At 42.3% G+C, this 20,732-nt stretch overlaps 1 protein-coding gene across 3 annotated transcripts in view; it reads right to left on the reverse strand.

The window, feature by feature from the left end:
- Nucleotides 1-20,732, reverse strand: part of LOC124555180 (beta-1,4-glucuronyltransferase 1) — a 312,738-nt gene that overhangs the window by 23,072 nt on the left and 268,934 nt on the right. For all 3 annotated transcript variants that reach the window (XM_047129014.1, XM_047129012.1, XM_047129013.1), the window contains exon 3: nt 5,450-5,726. In XM_047129014.1, coding sequence (XP_046984970.1) covers nt 5,450-5,680 — 231 coding nt within the window. In that variant the 5' untranslated portion in view covers nt 5,681-5,726. The remainder of the gene's footprint in view (nt 1-5,449; nt 5,727-20,732) is intronic.

Below are 20,732 nucleotides of genomic sequence, written 5' to 3' on the forward strand. Positions count from 1 at the left end.
CTCTCGTCACCCTTTGTTCTCCGCTACCCATCACCTTCTCTCTGCCCTCGGCTGTGCCGCCTGCTCTGTTGTCTTTCTGTAGGCCCCAAGTCATATGCGTGTCTCAGGAATCAAATGGCTGACTGGTTAGAGAAGCAGATACTTAACCCCATTCCCGTTCATGATTCCAGGTGCAGATACGCAGACACACATCAGATCTCTCTTTGCCCAGAAGTGGAATGACGTCTGGTGCACTACTGTTGTTACTAATAACCTCCACACAATCAAGGAGACTACTGCAATTTGGCGCTCTTCCTTCTGCTCCTCTCGGAAAGAGTCCACTGTCTTATACGTCTACGCATCGGTCATACTAGGCTCACCCAGTGCTTTCTCTTGTGTAACTAGCCACCCCCCACAATGTGGCTGTCGAGCCAGACTGACGGTATCCCTTATATTGGTGGATTGTCCCCTTCATTTGGCCCTTCGCACTAAATTCAGCCTTCCAGATTTCTCGTGTTCAGTATTAGCAGACGATTCACGGATGGTTGAACTAGTCTTCAGCTTCCTACTTCAAAATGATTTTTATTTTCAGTTATAAGGTTTTACTTTGCTCCTGGTGCAGGGGCAGCCGCAGGGTATTTGTGGTTCGGGCTTCTAGATCTGAGGTCGACGACCACTCTCCCGTGTAAAGACCGCTCTTTTATCTCTGTTTCTTTTTCAGTTTTTAGATTTCGCCTACCCTTTTATACCTCCTACTGCTAGTTTCATTTCCTCGCTTTGTACTTTAACCAAAGTGACTGGATCCGCCCACTTTTAGTAACTTCCGAATCGCGGGACTGGTGACCTCGCCGCTAAGTCTATAACCTAATCAATAAATCAGTCAAAAGTAGCGGCGTTGAGTGACTGTAGGAGGATATAATGTGGCTTACACAAAATTTCTGGTGGTGTGATGAATGACAGCTTGCCCTATATGTAGAAAAACCGAAGTTAATGCAGACCAGTAGGAAAAACATACCCACAATGTTCGAATACAGCATTAGTAGTGTGTTGCTTCACACTGCCACGTCGACTGAATACCTGTGAGTAACACAGCAAAAACGATATGAAATGGAACGAGTACGTAAGGGCCGGCCGAAGTGGCCGTGCGGTTAAAGGCGCTGCAGTCTGGAACCGCAAGACCGCTACGGTCGCAGGTTCGAATCCTGCCTCGGGCATGGATGTTTGTGATGTCCTTAGGTTAGTTAGGTTTAACTAGTTCTAAGTTCTAGGGGACTAATGACCTCAGCAGTTGAGTCCCATAGTGCTCAGAGCCATTTGAACCATTTTTGAGTACGTAAGGGCGGTAGTATGAAAGTCCGATCGGCGTCGGTTCATGGGGCGAATTTTAGGAAAGTTTGGTATTCTTTGCAGAACACCTCGAATAGAAGTGCTGCGACCTATTCTTGAGTATAGATCGAGTGTTTGCGATCCCCACCAGGTCGGATTAAGGAGGACTTAGTCGCAATTTAGAAGTGAGCCGATAGATTTGTTGCCGGTGTATTCGATCATCATGTCGGTATTATGGAGATGATGCTTTCAGTCAAATGGGAATCCCTGGATGAAAGACGTAGTTCTTTTCGCGGGGCACTATGGACAAAATTTAGAGAGCCGCCATTTGAAGCTGACTGCTTAACAATTCTGTTAATTGCCAACGTACATTTTGCCCAAGGACCGCAAAGATAACAGAACAGAGGCATACAGACAGTCTCTCCATCGCTCTATTTGGGAGTGGATCAGAAAAGGACATTGATATAAGGTACTCTCCGCTACAGTGGCTTGCGAAGTATAAATGTGTATATAGATGTACCTACAAGAAACTGCTTGAGTGCGGCGTCGCAAGTTCAATCTTTAGTAGGGCTCATTTGAAAGTGTTGGGTTAATAATTATGACAGGAAAAATATAAGCTGCTAATGACTCAGTATGTCAGTCAGTAGGGCGACGAAAATGAGTGTACGGGAGGTGCAGGGATCAACCGTCTGCGGGATGTATGTATTACACTTCACGAAATTAACATTGTCAGCATTCAATAAATGCTCGAAAGAAGCCAATAACTTCGACCATGAACACCGACTGAAAAAAGGCGAGCGACACTTACCACAAACGTTAGCACCATAAAGATTATAGGTGTAGCGTGCATTTCATTAACCCCGAACCACCGGCATTTCAGACTTCAATGGTTTCAAACGAGAGCTCATTGGAGGGCAGGATGGAGGTCTCCTGTTTTCTCTAATGAAAGCCGATTCTGCCTCTGTGCCAGTGATGGCCTTGGGTTGGTTAGGAGGCGGCCAGCTGAGGACGTGCACCCATTCTGTTTGCGGACACACTGGACCTACACGGGGGGTTTACGATCAAGGGTGCGATTTTGAATGACAGCAGGAGCACTCATGTTATTTCACGCACCCTGACTACAGATTTGTCAGTCTGCTAGGTGATTTGACCTGCTGTGCTGTCATTCATGAACAGCATTCCAGGGGGTGTTTTCCAACAGACTAAAGCTCGCCCACATACTTCGTGGTAATCAAACATGCAGTAGAGAAGGACGATATGTTGCTTTGGCCCGCTCGATCGCCACATCTGTCTTCAATTGAGCTTATATGGGACACCATCGGACGATAACTCCAACTTCATCCAGTCAGCGTTAACCGCCCCTTTACTGACCGACCTAGTGCAACAGGCATGGAACGCCTTCCCACAAACTGATATTTGTCACCTGTACAACACAATGCATGCACGTTTGAATGCTTGCATCCAATACTGTGGGGGGTTACACCTGTTATTAATGAACCAGCATTCATATTTGCAATGGCGTATATCGGACTTCCATTAACTCGGGATCTTGCAATGTTAATAACTGAAATATATTAGCTAGAGAGATGTACTCCAGAAATTTCATTACTCCGCATTAACTATTTTTTGGTGTTAAGATTTTATTTCCGTCTGTCTAGTTACGCAAGGTCATGTTACTCTGTACAATTCGGAACTGCCTAGCGGCAGAGGGCTGCAAATATGTAGACATCACCAATAAAGATGGATAATGTTAATAAGGTTTGTTTTATTTAAAAAGGCTTTACGAGTTTAAAGATAAAAAAAATTGGAGGCATTACTTTCCAGCACGCGCTCGTAGAAACTGATATTCTTGGATGTTTTCAGATTTAACTTCTTCAGAAAGAATGTAATAACACGACAAATAAAAGTAAAGTATCGTCAACAAAACTTTGAATTACAAGAAGAAATGCTCTGTTTGAACAAATTTATTACAGGAAAATACCTGCAACTTCAAAAATTTGTAGTCGTCTATGACATGGTAGTTTCTAAAGCACTGTGGTAGATGTAAAGCCACGTAACACTCCGTGCATTCCCACGTAGTTTAGCTTCGTACTTCGTGTTCTATGCAAAATTTGCACATCCTTGGTTGGTTTCTTGTAGGTGCCGGAATGATATGATGTCGTGGTAAATGGGCCCAATACTGCGCTGGGAGTTGAAGTGGTGTTTCACCTAGTGAAAGTTTTCCACTCTTTTCGTAGTCCGATAATGGGAAATTTTTTAAAATTACCTTCGCTGTGTTTATTCGGTAATCGACTGGGATTCCTTCGTTTGAAGATGTATTGTTTCATGCATAAGGTACGTACTGACCAGAGCCACGTCACACACACCATAAAAAAAGGTTTTCGGGCCCTTCGAAAATTTTGCTCATTATTGGGGAAACAGGCCAATATCTGATCTTGACGATCAATTCCACCCATTCCTTATTATATTCGAGGATGCATTTGGACTTAATTTTTTTCTTAGCGGTTTGTTTGTGTGTTCAACCATCTCTGCGCTTTAGAGTTTCGTTGATGTCACACACACGACGCGTCTTTCCGTCTCAGGGCCAACAAATGATTAAAACTTTCCTTTGAAATCTGTTTTTGAATATTTTTGGCACATTTGCCTATTGCTGCGTATTGTCTCAACAACATCTATTTTCCTGGGTAATTTTAAAAAATAGTTGGAGGGTACCAGTTGTCAAGAGACAAAACGTATCTCTTATTCAGTACGGATGTTGCCAAGTCCATGAAAACATTTTCTGATCAGTTTTGTCGCGGCCAGTATATATTTTGAAACCCTACCAAAAATCGGTACTTAACTCATTGTGTGCGAGTTTTTAATCCACAACTCGGTATTCTCGGTTTATTAAATTTCTTATATGGTAAACGTAATTTAGAATTCGTTTAGGATGTCAAGCATCCAGATAGGAACAGGAAACTACTACATCCACGTCTTTTTCCTGGATGACGCTGAACGTAGTCCCTCAACAGACTTAAACGGCTAACCGAACTGTACTGTACTGTACTGTACTGTACAGTCCAATTTGCGACACTAAAGCAAATTTCTGGCGTATCAACCGTTGGAGCACAAAGGTTTACATTTAGATCGTAAATTAAATGTAGAATCACATGCGTCGTTTCTTAATTGCAGAAACAGGTACACTTGAATTTGTAGATTACAGCGTCACATACCACGAATGTGAAACAATGGTTTGAGTAAACCGTACGTATTTTTTGGCGTAAAATCCGAATTACAACAAGAACGGGGGTTTCCCATTTGAAAGTACAACGTTGACCCCGCCCACGCCAGAATGTGATTAGGTGGTTGCCAGTTTTGGAACGGATAGATGTACCCTTCACTAATTACTTTTCACCTGCGTTGTTTTCGAGATATTTGTCTGAAGTTAAAATGACAACCCTGTATACACTGAAAGAGTAATAAAAATGTAACTCAAAACATGTCTAGAAGATTACCGTGAGTGGTAACCAAATTCTTACAGCACGTTTTTAAGCAGTGAGAACTTGTCTTAAAGTCGAGTGGCTCCAGAACATAGTTCCATACGACACTGCTGATTTAGAATGCGTAAAGAACGCCATTGATTTGTCTCTCCAAGATTTGCAGTGATTCTAAGTGCAATTGTGGCTGAGCTGAGGGTTTTTTAGTTCACGAATGTGTTATTTCCAGCTTCAGTTCTAACCGATATGGACACCTAAAAGTCTTACAGTTTCCACCCTTGTTACTTCCTCATAAGTGTTTCATTTGTCACTGGTGTTCATATGCGAAATTGAATACACTGTTTCTTTTGAAATTTAGAGAGACAATTTGCAGAAAATTACGCAATAACAGTTTTAAAGCCTTATTCGTTCTATTGCTACATGTATCTATGGACTGATTCCAGTATTAGCGTCATTGAAAGAGAAACTGTTCTGCTTATTTATTACGTGTTATGGACCTAATATTGAACGCTATGACTGCCCAGATTAAATTATCTCCCCTGCTTCCAATGGCTGAATCACTAAGTAGCTCCAACTTACTGCATACTTTTGCTTAGCTGTATCATTAATTCGGCAAAACCTCAGTTTATGCGGGAGGTTATTGTGGAAGACTAGAGCGAGGTACTGACGGCACTGAGAGGCGGCTGCGGCTCGTTGGGCGGCGGGCGCGACGTGGCGTCGGCCGCGCTGGACACGGGTAGCTGCGCCGTGTCGAGCGCCGCGAGGTTGCGGCCGGACACCGTCTCCTCCACGAAGTCGACACCATTGCGAGAGGTGGCGAGATACGAGCATGCGTACAGCAGGACCACCACGTTCAGGCACACGCTCAGCCGCAGCAGCCACGTCCTCCGGGCGTACATGCTCACTGCTTCATTCCTCTTCTTACATCAGGTCCAACAGCGACCGCTGCAACACACCAACCGTCTCCAACTCAGTGTGAGGCAAATATTCATATGAACTAATATTAAAATGATTCTACAGCACGTGTTGTCATAACTTTCTGGTTGCACATCAGAAGCAACCTCAACACCAGAAGAGCTGCTATCGTCTTAATTTACTAAAACGTAAAATATACACTTTAACAGAAAAAAAAAATCTCCGCGCTCGGCCATATCTCACTAATACCGTATACCACCACCTCTACTCCTGTGATCACCTGAACTCGGCAAAGAAGACTGCCGTAAATTTTCTTCAGATACGCCATACCCAGCTGAAATGCCTCAATCATTAGATTCCAGAGTTATCGGACTGCGGCGATGTTTACTGCTACGCTATTCCAGCTGTTCCACATAGTCCCACACATTTTCTGTCGTTTGATATAGCGAGCCAGTCGAGTTGCAATAGATTGACCGAGTGTTCGTGAAACCAGGAACGTGTGCGTGCAGCCCTGCGAAAAGGGCTATTATCGTGATAACGATAATGTTCATAAGCATAGTCATCATGAAGATGGAGAAGAAAGGCCAACACAGAGAATGTTGAAAAAACATCCTGGTTCATGTGCATCTTGATATTCTCGCGGCGTAATAATTGATCCATTACATTTAGAGAGTGCAACTAATAATGACACACTGATATCCCAGCATGGATCGACCGAGCAGCAACAGTTTCAATTTATGCGCACACACTGCCGCCCATCTGAGTCTGGCACTTGTCTTTTCTGTAGTCTGGAACAACAGAGTAAGTACTGTTGGGTATCGTAACTTCAGTTGGCTCACTCTAAAGATGCCCGGAAGACATATGGCCGAAACATTGAAAGAGGAATGAAGGTAGGAAGGGTGTGTGCGGCTGGACTCGCAAAATTTAATGAATGAATCCTGGTTCATGTTCACTGTACACTAAATGAGTCTTGCGAAGAACACGCTGAAAACCTCTTAATACCGCCGACCTGAAGCACACTCTCCACACACTGAGGGTTGAAGGCCGCATTTGGATTCTCGCTGCACACAACGTAGCAGAATCGCAACTCTTCGGACCACACTACATGCTTCAGTTAGCTACTGTCCACTTTGCCTCGTTTGGCCAAGTCAACAGTAGCTTTTATGTGCCTCTCCCGGTAACGTTCTTTTGCAGTATACTGACTCAATGTGCACTGCACGCAGTTCTGACATTGGTCGAGATGCATCTGAATTCATGAAATGCGGCAATTCCTGTCTAGTGTTGTCATTGGCAGTGTATGGCACTAGTCTCGGGTTCCTGTTGTGTAAGATCTTTATGATCAGTGTTCTTACGCCACGTTACATGGCAGCAAGTGGTGCACCATTCCTTGTAGATACACTGGACACTCCGGGATAATATACCTACAAATCTGGTCTTCTTCTTCTTTTTCTTCTTCTTCGATGCAGACCAATGAACGCAAAACAGGATCGAGCCTACGCAGAGCTGTCACCATGCAAATATGTCCTAAGTGTAGTTGCTCATGTCAGGACGTGGGGAACGTTCTCCGACGCTTGCATGGAACCTGTCGTAATCTAAGGCACGCTGACAGCTGCGAACCACCTGCATCCCTTCATGTTTGATGCCTTCCCCGAGGGCGATGTCATTTTTCAGCAGTATTATTGTCCTTGTGTCTGAGCCAGAACCGTGCTACAGTGGTTTGAGGAACATTATAGTGAACTTACGTCGATGTCTCGGCGACCAAATTCTCCTGATGTAAATCTTATGGAACATATCTGGGTCACCATCGCGTACGCTATTCAGCGGCTCGTTATTTATGCAAATTGCATGACCTATACGTAGGCGTCTAATACCATATACCTCCACAAACCTACCAACAAACTGTTGTACCACTGACACGCAGAAGCACCGATGCATTTCATTCTAAAGACGGAAAAAACAAGCCATAAAGCAGGTAATCATTACGTTTTGGGTCATCATTTCATGTTTTATGTACATGTCGTGGCTACTTCCACGTTTGCGTGCACTAATTCGTAGCATATGAACTGGGGATTGATAACAGATGGAGACAATTTTCTTACATTCGTTCTTTCTCACTTTCATCCACGAAGAACTGCTCCACTCTGTATACCGCAATCTTACTTAGCTGCTATATGTGATCTCTCGTAGCAACGTTCAGTACTCTGAACTATGAGTACCAACGGTCATACGGCGCTAACATAATCTCTATCTGCAATAAGTAACAGAATTATTGCACTTAGCCGGCCGGAGTGGCCGAGCGGTTCTAGGCGCTTCAGTCTGGAACCGCGCGACCGCTACGGTCGCAGGTTCGAATCCTGCCTCGGGCATGGATGTGTGTGATTCCTTAAGGTTAGTTAGATTTACGTAGTTGTAAGTTCCAGGGGAACGATGACCTCAGAAGTTAAGTCCCATAGTGCTCAGAGCCATTTGAACCATTATTGCGCTTATTTTACAGGGAAAGAAAGCTGTAGTGGTAAGTACTGCTCCACAGTAGCCTTGTGGACAAGACGCTATCGCACGCTTAAAGAGGTACACATTATGGCATCACAGCAATGATTCAGAAGTTTGGGAATGATTGTGTCCGACACGGTTGCAGCAATCCTGATTATTTTTGTTAGAAGGAACTTCGCTCGCTCTGATGTGTCAGGATAATGGCTAAGGTACACCAACTGATCACCAGTCAGTGCGCTAGCGATCTGAGCTTAGTTCTAAGGCTCTGTATTATCTTACGGAGCGAAAGCATGATACAGTATTATTAAGCCAAGTTGGATGGCCCCTTTATGGTTTTTCAGGAAATTTAGGGTGATTGCTACCGCCGTGTTTTACCTTTCTTTCCATTTTAATCTCCAAGAACGAAGCGTATATTCATTAATATACACTACTTATCTACATTCAGCATTCGCATAAATATTAACACGTCGTAGGTTCATATATGGTTCATATGGCTCTAAGCACTGCGGGACGTAACATCTGAGGTCATCAATCCTCTAGAACTTAAAACTACTTAAACCTAACTGACCTAAGGACGTCGCACACATCCATGCCCGTAGCAGCAGCGAGGTTCCGGAATGAAGCGCCTAGAACCGCTGGGCTACAGCCTAACACGTCGTGGGAAACGAACCAAACTTATTTAGATACATTCATCTTATGACTGTTACGGGGACGGCAGTTACTGTGTTTATATGCAATAATGATGCCTTCGCCTTTGTGTGTTTTTATTTATGTTCGACCAGTTTCTGTGGTACGGTTCATCTTCAGGTCTGTAAGTACAAGAAATATGTAGCGTAACACAATATACGAGAAAACACTTAAATAGTGAAACCATCAGTTACACTATGTGTATTTTAAAAAATTCGTAATTTTTATTTTCTTGGAGGGCCAAACAGCACGTAATGTAGGTATATAGGGTTTTTGAGGACTTCATTACTCTTGTTTATAACATAACATTCACAGTTAATTTGGTTGGAGCTCAAACATGTTAAACTTTCCATATAGGGTAGAGACACTATTTGTAGTGTAATAGGTTAGATGTGGCTATATAGCAATGCCCCACACAATTCGTCCAACTAAGGTAAGTTAAAGATATTTAGTGGAATTTCTGTAAGAGTGTTGTATTGTGTATGTTTATTGAACCGGGGACCTAGAAACGACGGAGACGCTTCGTCCCGCCGTAGCCCTCAGTGGTTCACAACCCCACAACAGGTCACAGCAGTCCACCCACCCCACTGCCGCCTAACACCGAACCCAGGGTTATTGTGCTGTTCGGCCCCAGTTGCGCAGCAATCGCCGATTAGTGTAAAAGACAGAATAAGCGGAACCAGCCCGCATTCGGGAAGCTTGATGGAAAACCGCCTTAAAAACCATCCACAGGCTGCCCGACACACCAGTCCTCGATACTAATCCGCCAGGCGAAAAGTGTGGCATAAAGCAATGAGATACAATTTCGTCTATGTAACTAAATTTAATGTGGTAAAAGGATAAATACTTCTAAATGTTTATCATTCCGGAAGCTGACTTCTCTGATTTATAGTGGTGTAATAAATATAGCATGTGATATCTGTGGGTTGACGTGAGCATCAGTTCAGTCTGTTTTACTATAAGGAGTATAATATACGTAGTAAATCACAATGTGTAAGTTCGTATGGAAAGTCAAAAATGATCACCTCTACAACGAATGTTTATCACGTGTTCAACGCGAGAATATCATTATACTTCTAGTAAGTGTCCATGATCATCTATGTCTGCGGAATGTGATATAATACATTAGATTCAGTCTATAATCTGGTTTATCTGTTGCTATTACTATATTACGGTAATTAATTGTTTCTAAATACATTTCGTCTGTGGAGAATACGACTGCATCGCAGTTCTCAGTAGGAATTAAGATCTTAAAATGTCTGATCCATAGACTTACGTAGTAACATGATTAATATTGCACGGTGTTTAATCTCTGACGAAACCACTGGGGAGAGACGTAAATTGCCCGCAGTACCACGCAGACGCAGTATGACAGAATGACTTAAGTGGCTTTAGTAGGAAAGTGAAGAGTTCGGTGAATGTCGAGAAAGAATTTCAATATGAATTATATGGCTCCACATAACAAAATACGTGTACCAAAGTGCTGTATGGTAATGACTATAGCCAGTGTTGTGACTCAAGGAATTGATTAAACAAATATGAAGGATTAAAAGTGAAGCTTATGTGGCAGAACACTTTATCGGTCGCATTAAGGAAACGGTCATCACAGAGGCCTGTCCATAGAGACACATATGTTGTTACATACACGAAATCTGATCTCACTGTTACAATATACCATACTTACAAAAACTTCACTCCAAATTGCATACCTGCATTAGTTGGATGAACTGTGTGGCGTATCGCAGCTAACTTAATGTAACCTGCTGTATTACAAGTAGCATTTCTCCATTGTAAGGATAGGTTCTTTTTAAAATGTGTTTCAGTTCCAAAAAACTTAAATGTAAATCTTACTATATTCAAGAGCAATAAAGTCCTCAACAATCACTTTCATCTATAGTATAGACTGTTGGTTCTCAAAAACGAGAAATAAAAAAATGTTACCTTGGAGAGTCTTTTTGTAATTCATGTCTTCACTATTTTAACACTGGTTTTGTGCAGTATGTTGAACAATACGTTTGCTGTACCTAGGGACCTGAAGATCGTGTATTGTACCCCTGAAACCGTTCAGATATGAGTAACAACTGATACCCATAGCTGAAGCCACTATTATTATTGCGTATGTACTAAACCGGTCGAATTCTGAAAGACCGCTTCAGAACACTCTTGGCTGGAACGTCTTTAATTACAGTTCGTCCACCGATACCACTTGCGTATTCGATCTTTATGTACTTGCGACAGCAAAATTATACCCGTATCTTAAACTGTGGAAATGGAATGGAAACTAGCCTTGCTTAGGATTCACGCCCCGTGCAACAGGTTGCATCAGCGGAGTCACGTTCTCGAGGCTGCGAGGCTGGGTGGGAGGGAGAGGGGGTGAGGAGGGGAGAGAGAGAGAGAGAGAGAGAGAGAGAGAGAGAGGTAGTAGTAGTAGTAGTAGTAGTAGTAGTAGTGATAGTGATTACTCCCTCATACAGTTTTTCCAGTATTACCCCACCCCGGCACACTACAGTCGATCTAATTGTTATGTCATTCCCATTCACCGTATTTATATCAGTGAACTTCACTGAGACTGGGTCCGCGGGTAGGATGAACTGTTGGAACGATTCAGTGCCACCGGCCGCAGTCTCTTTATTCGCTGTGCGCCTGCGCAGTTTCGATCCTAGGCCATTATCTATTATATGTACAAAAATGTCAAGGCTGGCACATTATGCCATACAATTTTCTGCAGGTGTGTATATTTCGATAGTGGTCACCGTCATTATAGTCACGAATGCTGGTGTCGTCATAAAATTTTTATCACTGGAACCGTTAATACGAGTGCACATTACAGTTTTTAAAATCGGGTGTATTTCGCATACCATAGCACTCAACAACATGTTACGGCCGCACTACCTTTGAAATAGCATTTAGGTAGTCCCATAACATTACATATTCTGGACCATAAAGTGTGGGGGGAAGTGCGATGGTACGTGGAATATATTCAATTTCACTAACTGTGACGTGTACCCGTACTAACGGTGTTAGGGATATCAATCTTATGACGATTCCTGTACTCCTAAGGAAAATGACGGTGGTCACTTTTGCAACAGATACAGTTGCTTGTATAGCGTAACGTGCAATCGATCTATGTTTTGTAAAGTTACTCTACAATAGTCTAATACCAAAACTGCGGAAGCATACAACGAATACACAAAAAAATTAACAGTTGCAGGCGGCAACGAACCATTTAAACTATGTACATGCAGTCAAAGCACAATAGCACGCATCTACTAAACCGAAGTTTTATTTGAACGCACAAGAGCTTCACTAGTCACAGACACAATGAAAACAAAAATAATCTTTTAAATGATTAAAACGTAACCACATTTATATATGAATGTAAAATGTCTTGTTCCACGTCATTACGATCGCCTAAAATGATGCATGGAACGTGGAACTCCTGCCTTTGAACTTACTTACCCAGCCAGAAAAGGGAGCCCGTTGAAACGAGGTGGCTCAGTGGTAAGACACTCGACACTTATTTTGGAAGAAGGCTTTTCCAAAGCTCGATCGACCATCCAGATTTAGGTTCTCTATTATTCCACTAATTCACTTACGGCGAATGTCGGGATGGTCCTACGAAAGAGCACTGCTGATATCTTCTCACCCTCCCCATTCTGAGCTTACACTTCATCTGTAATGAACCCTTCGGCGGCGGGAAATTAAATCCTAATTCTCCTCTTGTAAGGAGATCTATAGTTTAACGTAGACGTCGAACCATGATGCAGCTTAACATTTCTGACACATACAGAATGAAGCTACAGGCGATTAAGAATTCCGAGGACAGTCTGGAGACCGGACCATTTATCACTGAATTCACAGTCTGGCACCCGCTGAGCCACTAACCTAAGGAGAAACAAGTTTTTCCCTATTGAACCTCACTTATCACATTTTTGGTCTTTTAAGAAGATACAGAAGTCCGTGTAAGCAACATGTTTTTAAACTGATTATTTACAGTGAATTTTTTCTGAAAGCCACCAGTTTATCTTTTTGTTTTAAAAACAGCGTAGAGCAAACATTATTTTAGTGTTTGTTGCAATGAATCTTTACAGCGGTTAGTATTACTTGCCTTTAAGTTAGTATTTAACATTACCTTAAAATTAAAACTACACCAAAAAATGTTACCCTTAATCTCTTTGAGTATTACAGTATTTTAGCACTTTTGATTATGTTTGTCCAGTTGACAAGGAGAATTTTACTCAGAGTTTCGGCATTCGAATAGGTAACTATCTTGATAAAGAAAAGGCTTCAGCATCCCCTGGTTATAGTCTAACACGTAATTTAAACATTGAGTCTTGAGCAATGAATAACCTTTGTAAGTGTCCATTTGTCACGTAGCTCGTTTAAGTTATTGTTTGGATATGCGAGTCAGACCTCGCACGTTCATCTCACTATTTACGCCAAACCAAATGAACCCTATGCTTTTATAAACTCTTCAGATTTGTTACTAATACTAAATTCAAAGTTATCGCCTCGACTCTGTTCGGACTGTACGTACTTTCACGCGTAGTACTTTACACGAATCAGCAGCACGTGTTTGTCAGTGTCATTCGAGTTAACTGCCTCTTAAGTCGGCGTAAGGCTAGGCGGCGCCGTGCTAAAATGCAAGATACGTGGTCGGTTGAACGGCTCGGCCAAAGCTGGCTCTTAACATTCATTCAGAGCTGTTACCTGATAAAGCACGTTTCATAAGCGCCTCCCGTCTCCACTGACAATGGCGTGAAGAGTTAGTCTCTCTCTCTCTCTCTCTCTCTCGTCAGATGGAAGAGGCTGAGAGTATCAGTACTACGTCCGGACAGTACACAACCGTTTTTAAAGTTTCACCTGGGGGAAAATACAGTAAAAGTGAAAGCTTCCACTGTGCTGACCATATTATGGGAAAGCTTCGGCTAAGCTCTCAGTTACATTCCTGACGCTGAAGTAAATTTTACGCTACTAATTTATTTCTCATGTTCAAAGAACGTTCGGTTATGGCTGCATAATTAAAATCACATACGTCTGGTTGCTGTTTTCAGGCTGCAGATAGATCAAGATGAATGCTAGGTTTTCCATGTAGCTACCACAGTCATTAGAACATCGATCAGACCGTAAATACGGTCGCACAGCCTTATGATATTTCTCATATCGCGTTCAACATGTCGTACTGAACTGTTCGTACGACTATGTGTGCAGTACTGTAGCATCGGAGCAAGGATCATACGTTGCCCTTCCCTTAAAGTAACTGAAAATAACAACGATAGACAGCGGAGCCGGCAGAAGAATTAAAAAATGCAACTGTGAAATCATGGATGGAAAGTTTTCTGTTACGAGAATACAGCTGAAGATGCATATGCTATTTCCTTAACAGCATGTAATCTAAAATTGCTGCAGCTAATGCTTCAACACTTGTCACCAAATAAGAATTTGTAGCTGTAACCTGCAGTAACAAAAAAAAATTAACCTAGGTTCAGCTCTATACTGCCACACCGATCCTACTCCTCAAAAATTAAATTTTAATATCGTGCCAACAAACATTCATTTTTTGAGGAGTTTATCACAAATGGCGATTCCAAGTTGGTGAAGCTTTACAGTAAGTCTGGTCCTATATACAGGGTGGTCCACTGATCGTGACCGGGCCAAGTATCTGACGAAATATGCGTCAAACGAAAAAACTACAAAGAACGAAACTTGTCTAGCTTGAAGGGGGAAACCAAATGGCGCTATGGTTCGCCCGCGGGATGGCGCTACCATAGGTCAAACGGGTATCAACTGCGTTTTTTTAAAACAGGAGCCCATTTTTTATTACATATTCATGTAGTACGTAAAGCAATACGGATGTCTTAGTTGGAGCACTATCTTCGCTTTGTGACAGATGGCACTGTAATAGTCGCAAACTCATGGCTAACAATTTTAGATGAACAGTTGGTAACAGGTAGGTTTTTTAAATTAAAATACAGAACGTAGGTACGTTTGAACATTTTATTTCGGTTGTTCCAATTTCATACATGTATCTTTGTGAACTTATTTCAGAGAACGCATGCTGTTACAGCGTGATTAGCTGTAAATACCACAAAATGACGTACGTCAACCTCAATGCATTTGGCAGTACGTGTAACGACATTCATCCCAACAGCAAGTAGTTCGCCTTCCGTAATGCTCGCACATACATTGACAATGCACTGACGCATGTTGTCAGGCGTTGTTGGTGGATCAAGATAGCAAATACCCTTCAACTTTCCCCACAGGAAGAAATCCGGGGACGTCAGATCCGGTGAACGTGCGGGCCATGGTACGGTGCTTCGACGACCAATCCACCTGTCATGAAATATGCTATTCAATACCGCTTCAACCGCACGCGAGCCATGTGCCGGACATCCATCATGTTGGAAGTACACCGCCATTCTGTCATGCAGTGAAACATCTTGTACTAGCATCAGTAGAACATAACGTAGGAAATCAGCATACATTGCACCATTTAGATTGTCATCGATAAAATGGGGGCCAATTATCCTTCCTCCCATAATGCCGCACCATACTTTAACCCGCCAATGTCGCTGATGTTCCACTTGTCGCAGCCATCGAGGATTTTCCGTTGCCCAGTAGTGCGTATTATGCCGGTTTACGTTACCGCTGTTGGTGAATGACGCTTCGTCGCTAAATAGACCGCGTGCAAAAAGTCTGTCATCGTCCAGTAATTTCTCTTGTGCCCAGTGGCAGAACTGTACACAACATTAAAAGTCGTCGCCATGCAATTCCTAGTGCATAGAAATATGGTACGGGTGCAATCGATGTTGATGTAGCATTCTCAACACCGACGTTTTTGAGATCCCCGATTCCCGCGCAATTTGTCTGCTACTGATGTGGGGATTAGCCGCGACAGCAGCTAAAACACCTACTTGGGCATCATCATTTGTTGCAGGTCGTGGGTGACGTTTCACATGTGGCTGAACACTTCCTGTTTCCTTAAATAACTTAACTATCCGGCGAACGGCACTTGGATGATGTCCAGGATACCTAGCAGTATACATAGAATACGCCCGTTGGGCATTTTGATCACAATAGCCATACACCAACACTGTATCGACCTTTACCGCAATTGGTAAACGGTCCATTTTGACACGGGTAAAGTATCGCGAAGGAAATACCGTACTTATACGTTTGTGACTATTACAGCGCCGTCTATCACAAAGCGAAAGAAGTGGTCCAACTAAAAGATTCTTATTTCTTTACGTACTACACGAATATGTAATAAAAATGGGGTTCTTATTTTAAAAAACGAAGTTGATATCCGTTTGACCTATGGCAGCGCCACCTAGTGGGCCAACCATAGCGCCATCTGGTTTCCCCCTTCAAGTTAGACAAGTTTCGTTATTTGCAGTTTTTTCGTTTGACGCTTATTTCGTGAAATATTTGGCCCGGCCACAATCAATGGACCACCGTGTGTAAGAAATAAATAAGACCTGTATATAAAAGTAAATTATCATCGCTTGGCTGATACAAAATGCACACAGTTGATACCAAGTGAGATGGTACAGTGGTTCTAACACTGGAGTCTCAATCGAGAAGATGGAAATTCAAATCCTGGGTATCAAGATTTAGGCTTTCTGTTATTATACTGCATCGCGTAAGGCAAATACTGTAGTAGTTCCTTTGAAAAGGCGCAGCCAACTTCCTTCTCCATTCAGAGTTTATGCTCTGTTTCTACTGACCTGTTAGTTGACTGAAAATTAAATCTCGACCTTCTTGCTATTTTTCCGAAAACTTTCTTGTTTCACAAAGATTATTCGCATTACGTCTGTAAGTAACTTATCACCAGACTTCACATACAAATCCACAGAAGCTGCAAGCAAATCCACAGAAGCTGCAAGCAAATAACACATCAATAATAAGAATTTGTGTGTCCCACATTGTATTCAAGGTTGGTTTAGCGACAGGATAAAGTTAACCACACCAGTAATTATTTCCCATCACTAACAAATCTGAAGACTTCGCTGACGGGTTGTTGTAGTTACGATAATTAGTGAGCCACTGAAGAAGGAAGATTATGGTTCAATGGCCGGCTGATGACAACGTCTTTAAAGACGGCATTAGGGCTGAGGAAAGAGGAAGACGCAGAGATTCAACTTTGCCATTTCAAAGGAACCATCCACACATTCGCCGTAAGCGATTAACGAAGTCACGGAAAACGTGAACTCGAATGGTCGCGCGGATTTGAAGTGCTGTCCTCTCTGCTGTGAGTGCGTCTTACCATTGCACAATGCAAACTCACTCTGAATTGAGCCACTGAAATTCCTAGGCGAATTCTACGACCCCATATTAGCAAATTTACGTAACAGCCACTTTTGGCAAGAAAGTCTGTTTTGGTAATATTTTGGCAGGTTACTGCTGATGGCCATTTACGTCGAAAAATCGCAATGCGGCAAAACTTTCTAGTCCCGTTCGCTCCGCGGAGGCAAAATCAACGCCAACATAGAACGTGCAATTCATGTGCTGAACAGCAAGTCTTGAGACTTCTTAGACTCAAATCCTATATTGTAAGAGACTTCTTTTATCATTTCCCTCTTCTGTTTTATTCAGACTTTCGTACCACAGACTAATTAGAATGAAGTGATAACTGGTTTTCAGAATAATTATTTCGCACAAGCACAGAATTCCACATTCACTGCTATTACTACTTTTGTATTACGTTTGGTTTCAGATTTACGTTGATGTGGATAAGCGCGTCTGAAACTTCAGTGAGGTGTCAGGATGGCAAAATACCGTCAAACATGATTCTCAATTAACTGGAGCAAATAACCTAATTCATGAAGTTTATAGTGACTAAATTTTAATTTCAGTTTGAATTCCACTGTAGTTCTACAGATCGAATTAGCCAGAAATGTCAGCTTCATGTCAATCCTAAAGATTTAGCGAACGAGGACAACAGCAGCGACCTCGCTGACAGCGTGCGTCAATTGCCAGATCAACTGGCAATTCCCTGCAGATAGTGAACGCCAATTCGCAACTGCCTCCGCCGGTTGAAAGATCTTAATGGCCATGTCCCATTTAGTCAGTGAGGCTACAATCAGCTGCAAGACCAGTCAGCGAGTCGGCACGGGGACAAAGCCGCGAAAACGGCCGGTTATCGCAGAGATACTACACTGGCCTAATACAAACAACCTACTGTTGTGCACCACACAGGTCTGTACAGCCTCTCGTGTACGGAGAACGTGAGGAGTAAGGAAACAATTCACGTAAAATGTTTCTCCTTTTATCCCTCAAACGAGTGTACACAGTAAGCTTAGACTACCCAATCTCAACTTTTTCGAAACAGCCTCACGAAGTAAAAGGCATTACATGGCGGCACAATTTAAAAAGACATCTCAGTAATTTTCCGGATGCATCAAAATCTCTTTCACACGACAGTGTTCTACCATGCAACATTCTGTGTTATCAATATTCGGAAACTGAACTTCGATCAAGACTAATTGCGAGGAACTGGAATCCATCTCACCGCTCCATCTCTGCTCTATCATATACTTCACAACCCAACAACCTTTTATTCACAATTATAGTATTTCTATTGAGCATAACTTCACGTTATTGGGTACAAATACGGCTATGACGTAGATGCTAACGGACCAGGTAGAAGAACAGTCTTTAGTAGTCAATATAGAGCCGAACAGTCGCTATGAACGACTATAAATTTCGCAGTGGATTGTGAGTTTTAGTTTTCGTGGCTTTAATTAATGAATGCTTTATTTTGTCGTTACACAGTATTAATACACTAAAAAAAGTTCAACAAACTTGAACACACTGTTTCATTGGTATTTTAAACGCTGGTCTGGGTCTAGTTAAGTTTCACTCAAACTATGTGAAGCAGGCAGTCTAAAATATTAGTATCATTCATTCACTCATTCATTACCATTATCATTGCTCTGTACACAGTACACTGAAAAATCCATGGACATGTCAAGCACTAGCGTATTAGTATTTATGAGTAAGGCAAGAAAATACAAGATTAGGTCAGTTTTTCCTTCAAGGTATTTTGTCCTGTTATAAACAAAGTTAATAGAGACTGACGAATGGATAAGCCACGCATTGGGGAAAGGAATAAAGGAATCTACCGTGGTTTCTTTAACTATATATATATATATATATATATATATATATATATATTCCAAACAGGCATGTATGTTTGTGTTACATGAATTCTGTGAGGATGACCGCAGCGAGACATCAACATCGGGCTTAGTGAAAGCATCTAGCCACTGAAGTGAAATATGAAACTGTCCAGCTCATTCAAAGTCTTAAAAACTGCTCATACGATGACCAGAACTTTAATAGTGGCAACTATTTATTTACAGCTCGTACAAAATAGATACATGTTTCAAAGTTTTACTGGCTTTCAAAGTAGTCACCAGCATTGTGTATAACCCGTTGCCAGCTATGTGGAAGTCGTAGGATACTCGTAGCAGTGCCAGCTGTGTTGACAGTTCGAGCGGCGCGGTCTATTGCCCGACGGATTTTTTCAACTGGCTCTATGCACTATGGGACTTTGAACTAATTAAACCTAAATAACCTAAGGACATCACACACATCCATGCCTGAGGCAGGATTCGAACCTGCGACCGTGGCAGCAGTGCGGTTCCAGACTGAAGCGCCTAGAACCGCTCGGCCACAACGGCCGGCGACGGGATTTGTAGCAGTTCTGAAACTAACGTCGAAGTGTTTCTTTCAGTTTAGAAATGGAGTTGAATTCACGAGGGCTCAAGTCAGAGGAGTGCAGTAGGTGGTATAGCAGCCCCAGCAGTCAAAGAAATCAGTAACAGCTTGCACTGTAAGTGCTTGAGCATTCTCCTGCAAAATGATGGTCAGGTCCTGCAGAAAGTTCATTACTTCTGTCTCTATGCTGTTCATTTTTGTAACACAAACTACGACCACCTTAGGAACAGAAGTCATGACACTTTCTGCAGGACCTAACCAGCATTTTGCAGTGCAAGCTGTTACTGATTTGTTTCACTGATGGGGCTGCTAAGTGCTATACCACCAACTACACTACCCTCATTGAAGCCCTCGTGAGTTCAACTAGATTTCTAAACTGAAGGAAACACTTCACGGCATTCGCTTCAGAACTGCTACACCTTCGTCGGGCAATAGACCGCGACGCTCGAACTGTCAACACAACTGGCACTGCTAAGAGTATCCTACGACTTCCACATCGCTGGCAACGTGTTATACACAATGCTGGTGACTACTCTGAAGGTCAGCAAACCTTTTGAACATATCTATTTTGTACGAGCTGTAAATAAATAGTTGCCACTATTGACGTTCCAACCCTCGTACATTTAACGTAGGTTCTTTTCTTTGTCTGAGCAGGTTAGATTCACCTCGGTGGTGAGTTCTGAAACATTTACTAAAATAGCTTGGTAACTGATGAATGATGAACCTTGGCATCAGTTTGTGAGATCCACCTAAAGTTAATATGCGCTCCACGCAACATTTATTTGTACTATACTTTGTATTGTACCTAATGATGTCACAGTATTTCGGAAACACTTAAATACATAGTTTTGTTTGCGTAGGGTTAAGATTTTCAACTTGATAGTGCTTCACATCACAATTCGTTGCGATTCTCTAAAAGCGTGACACCCACTCTAACGTCTTCGCGTCATTCTGTGAATCATGAACGAACCAAATGTCAAACGCGATATCTAATCTTCTCAGTCTGCAATGACGTAAAACGTCTGCTCTGTTAGCGAACGTCGTTCGTTCAGATGATTTTGAAATTCTGAATAGCTGCTGCATTCTCTTTCCTACTTGCGTGCGTTCCTTGAGGTTTGAGAGAGATAAGACATCCGC

Source organism: Schistocerca americana, chromosome X, assembly GCF_021461395.2.
Source record: "Schistocerca americana isolate TAMUIC-IGC-003095 chromosome X, iqSchAmer2.1, whole genome shotgun sequence".
In the NCBI taxonomy this organism is placed as follows: Eukaryota; Metazoa; Arthropoda; class Insecta; order Orthoptera; family Acrididae; genus Schistocerca; species Schistocerca americana.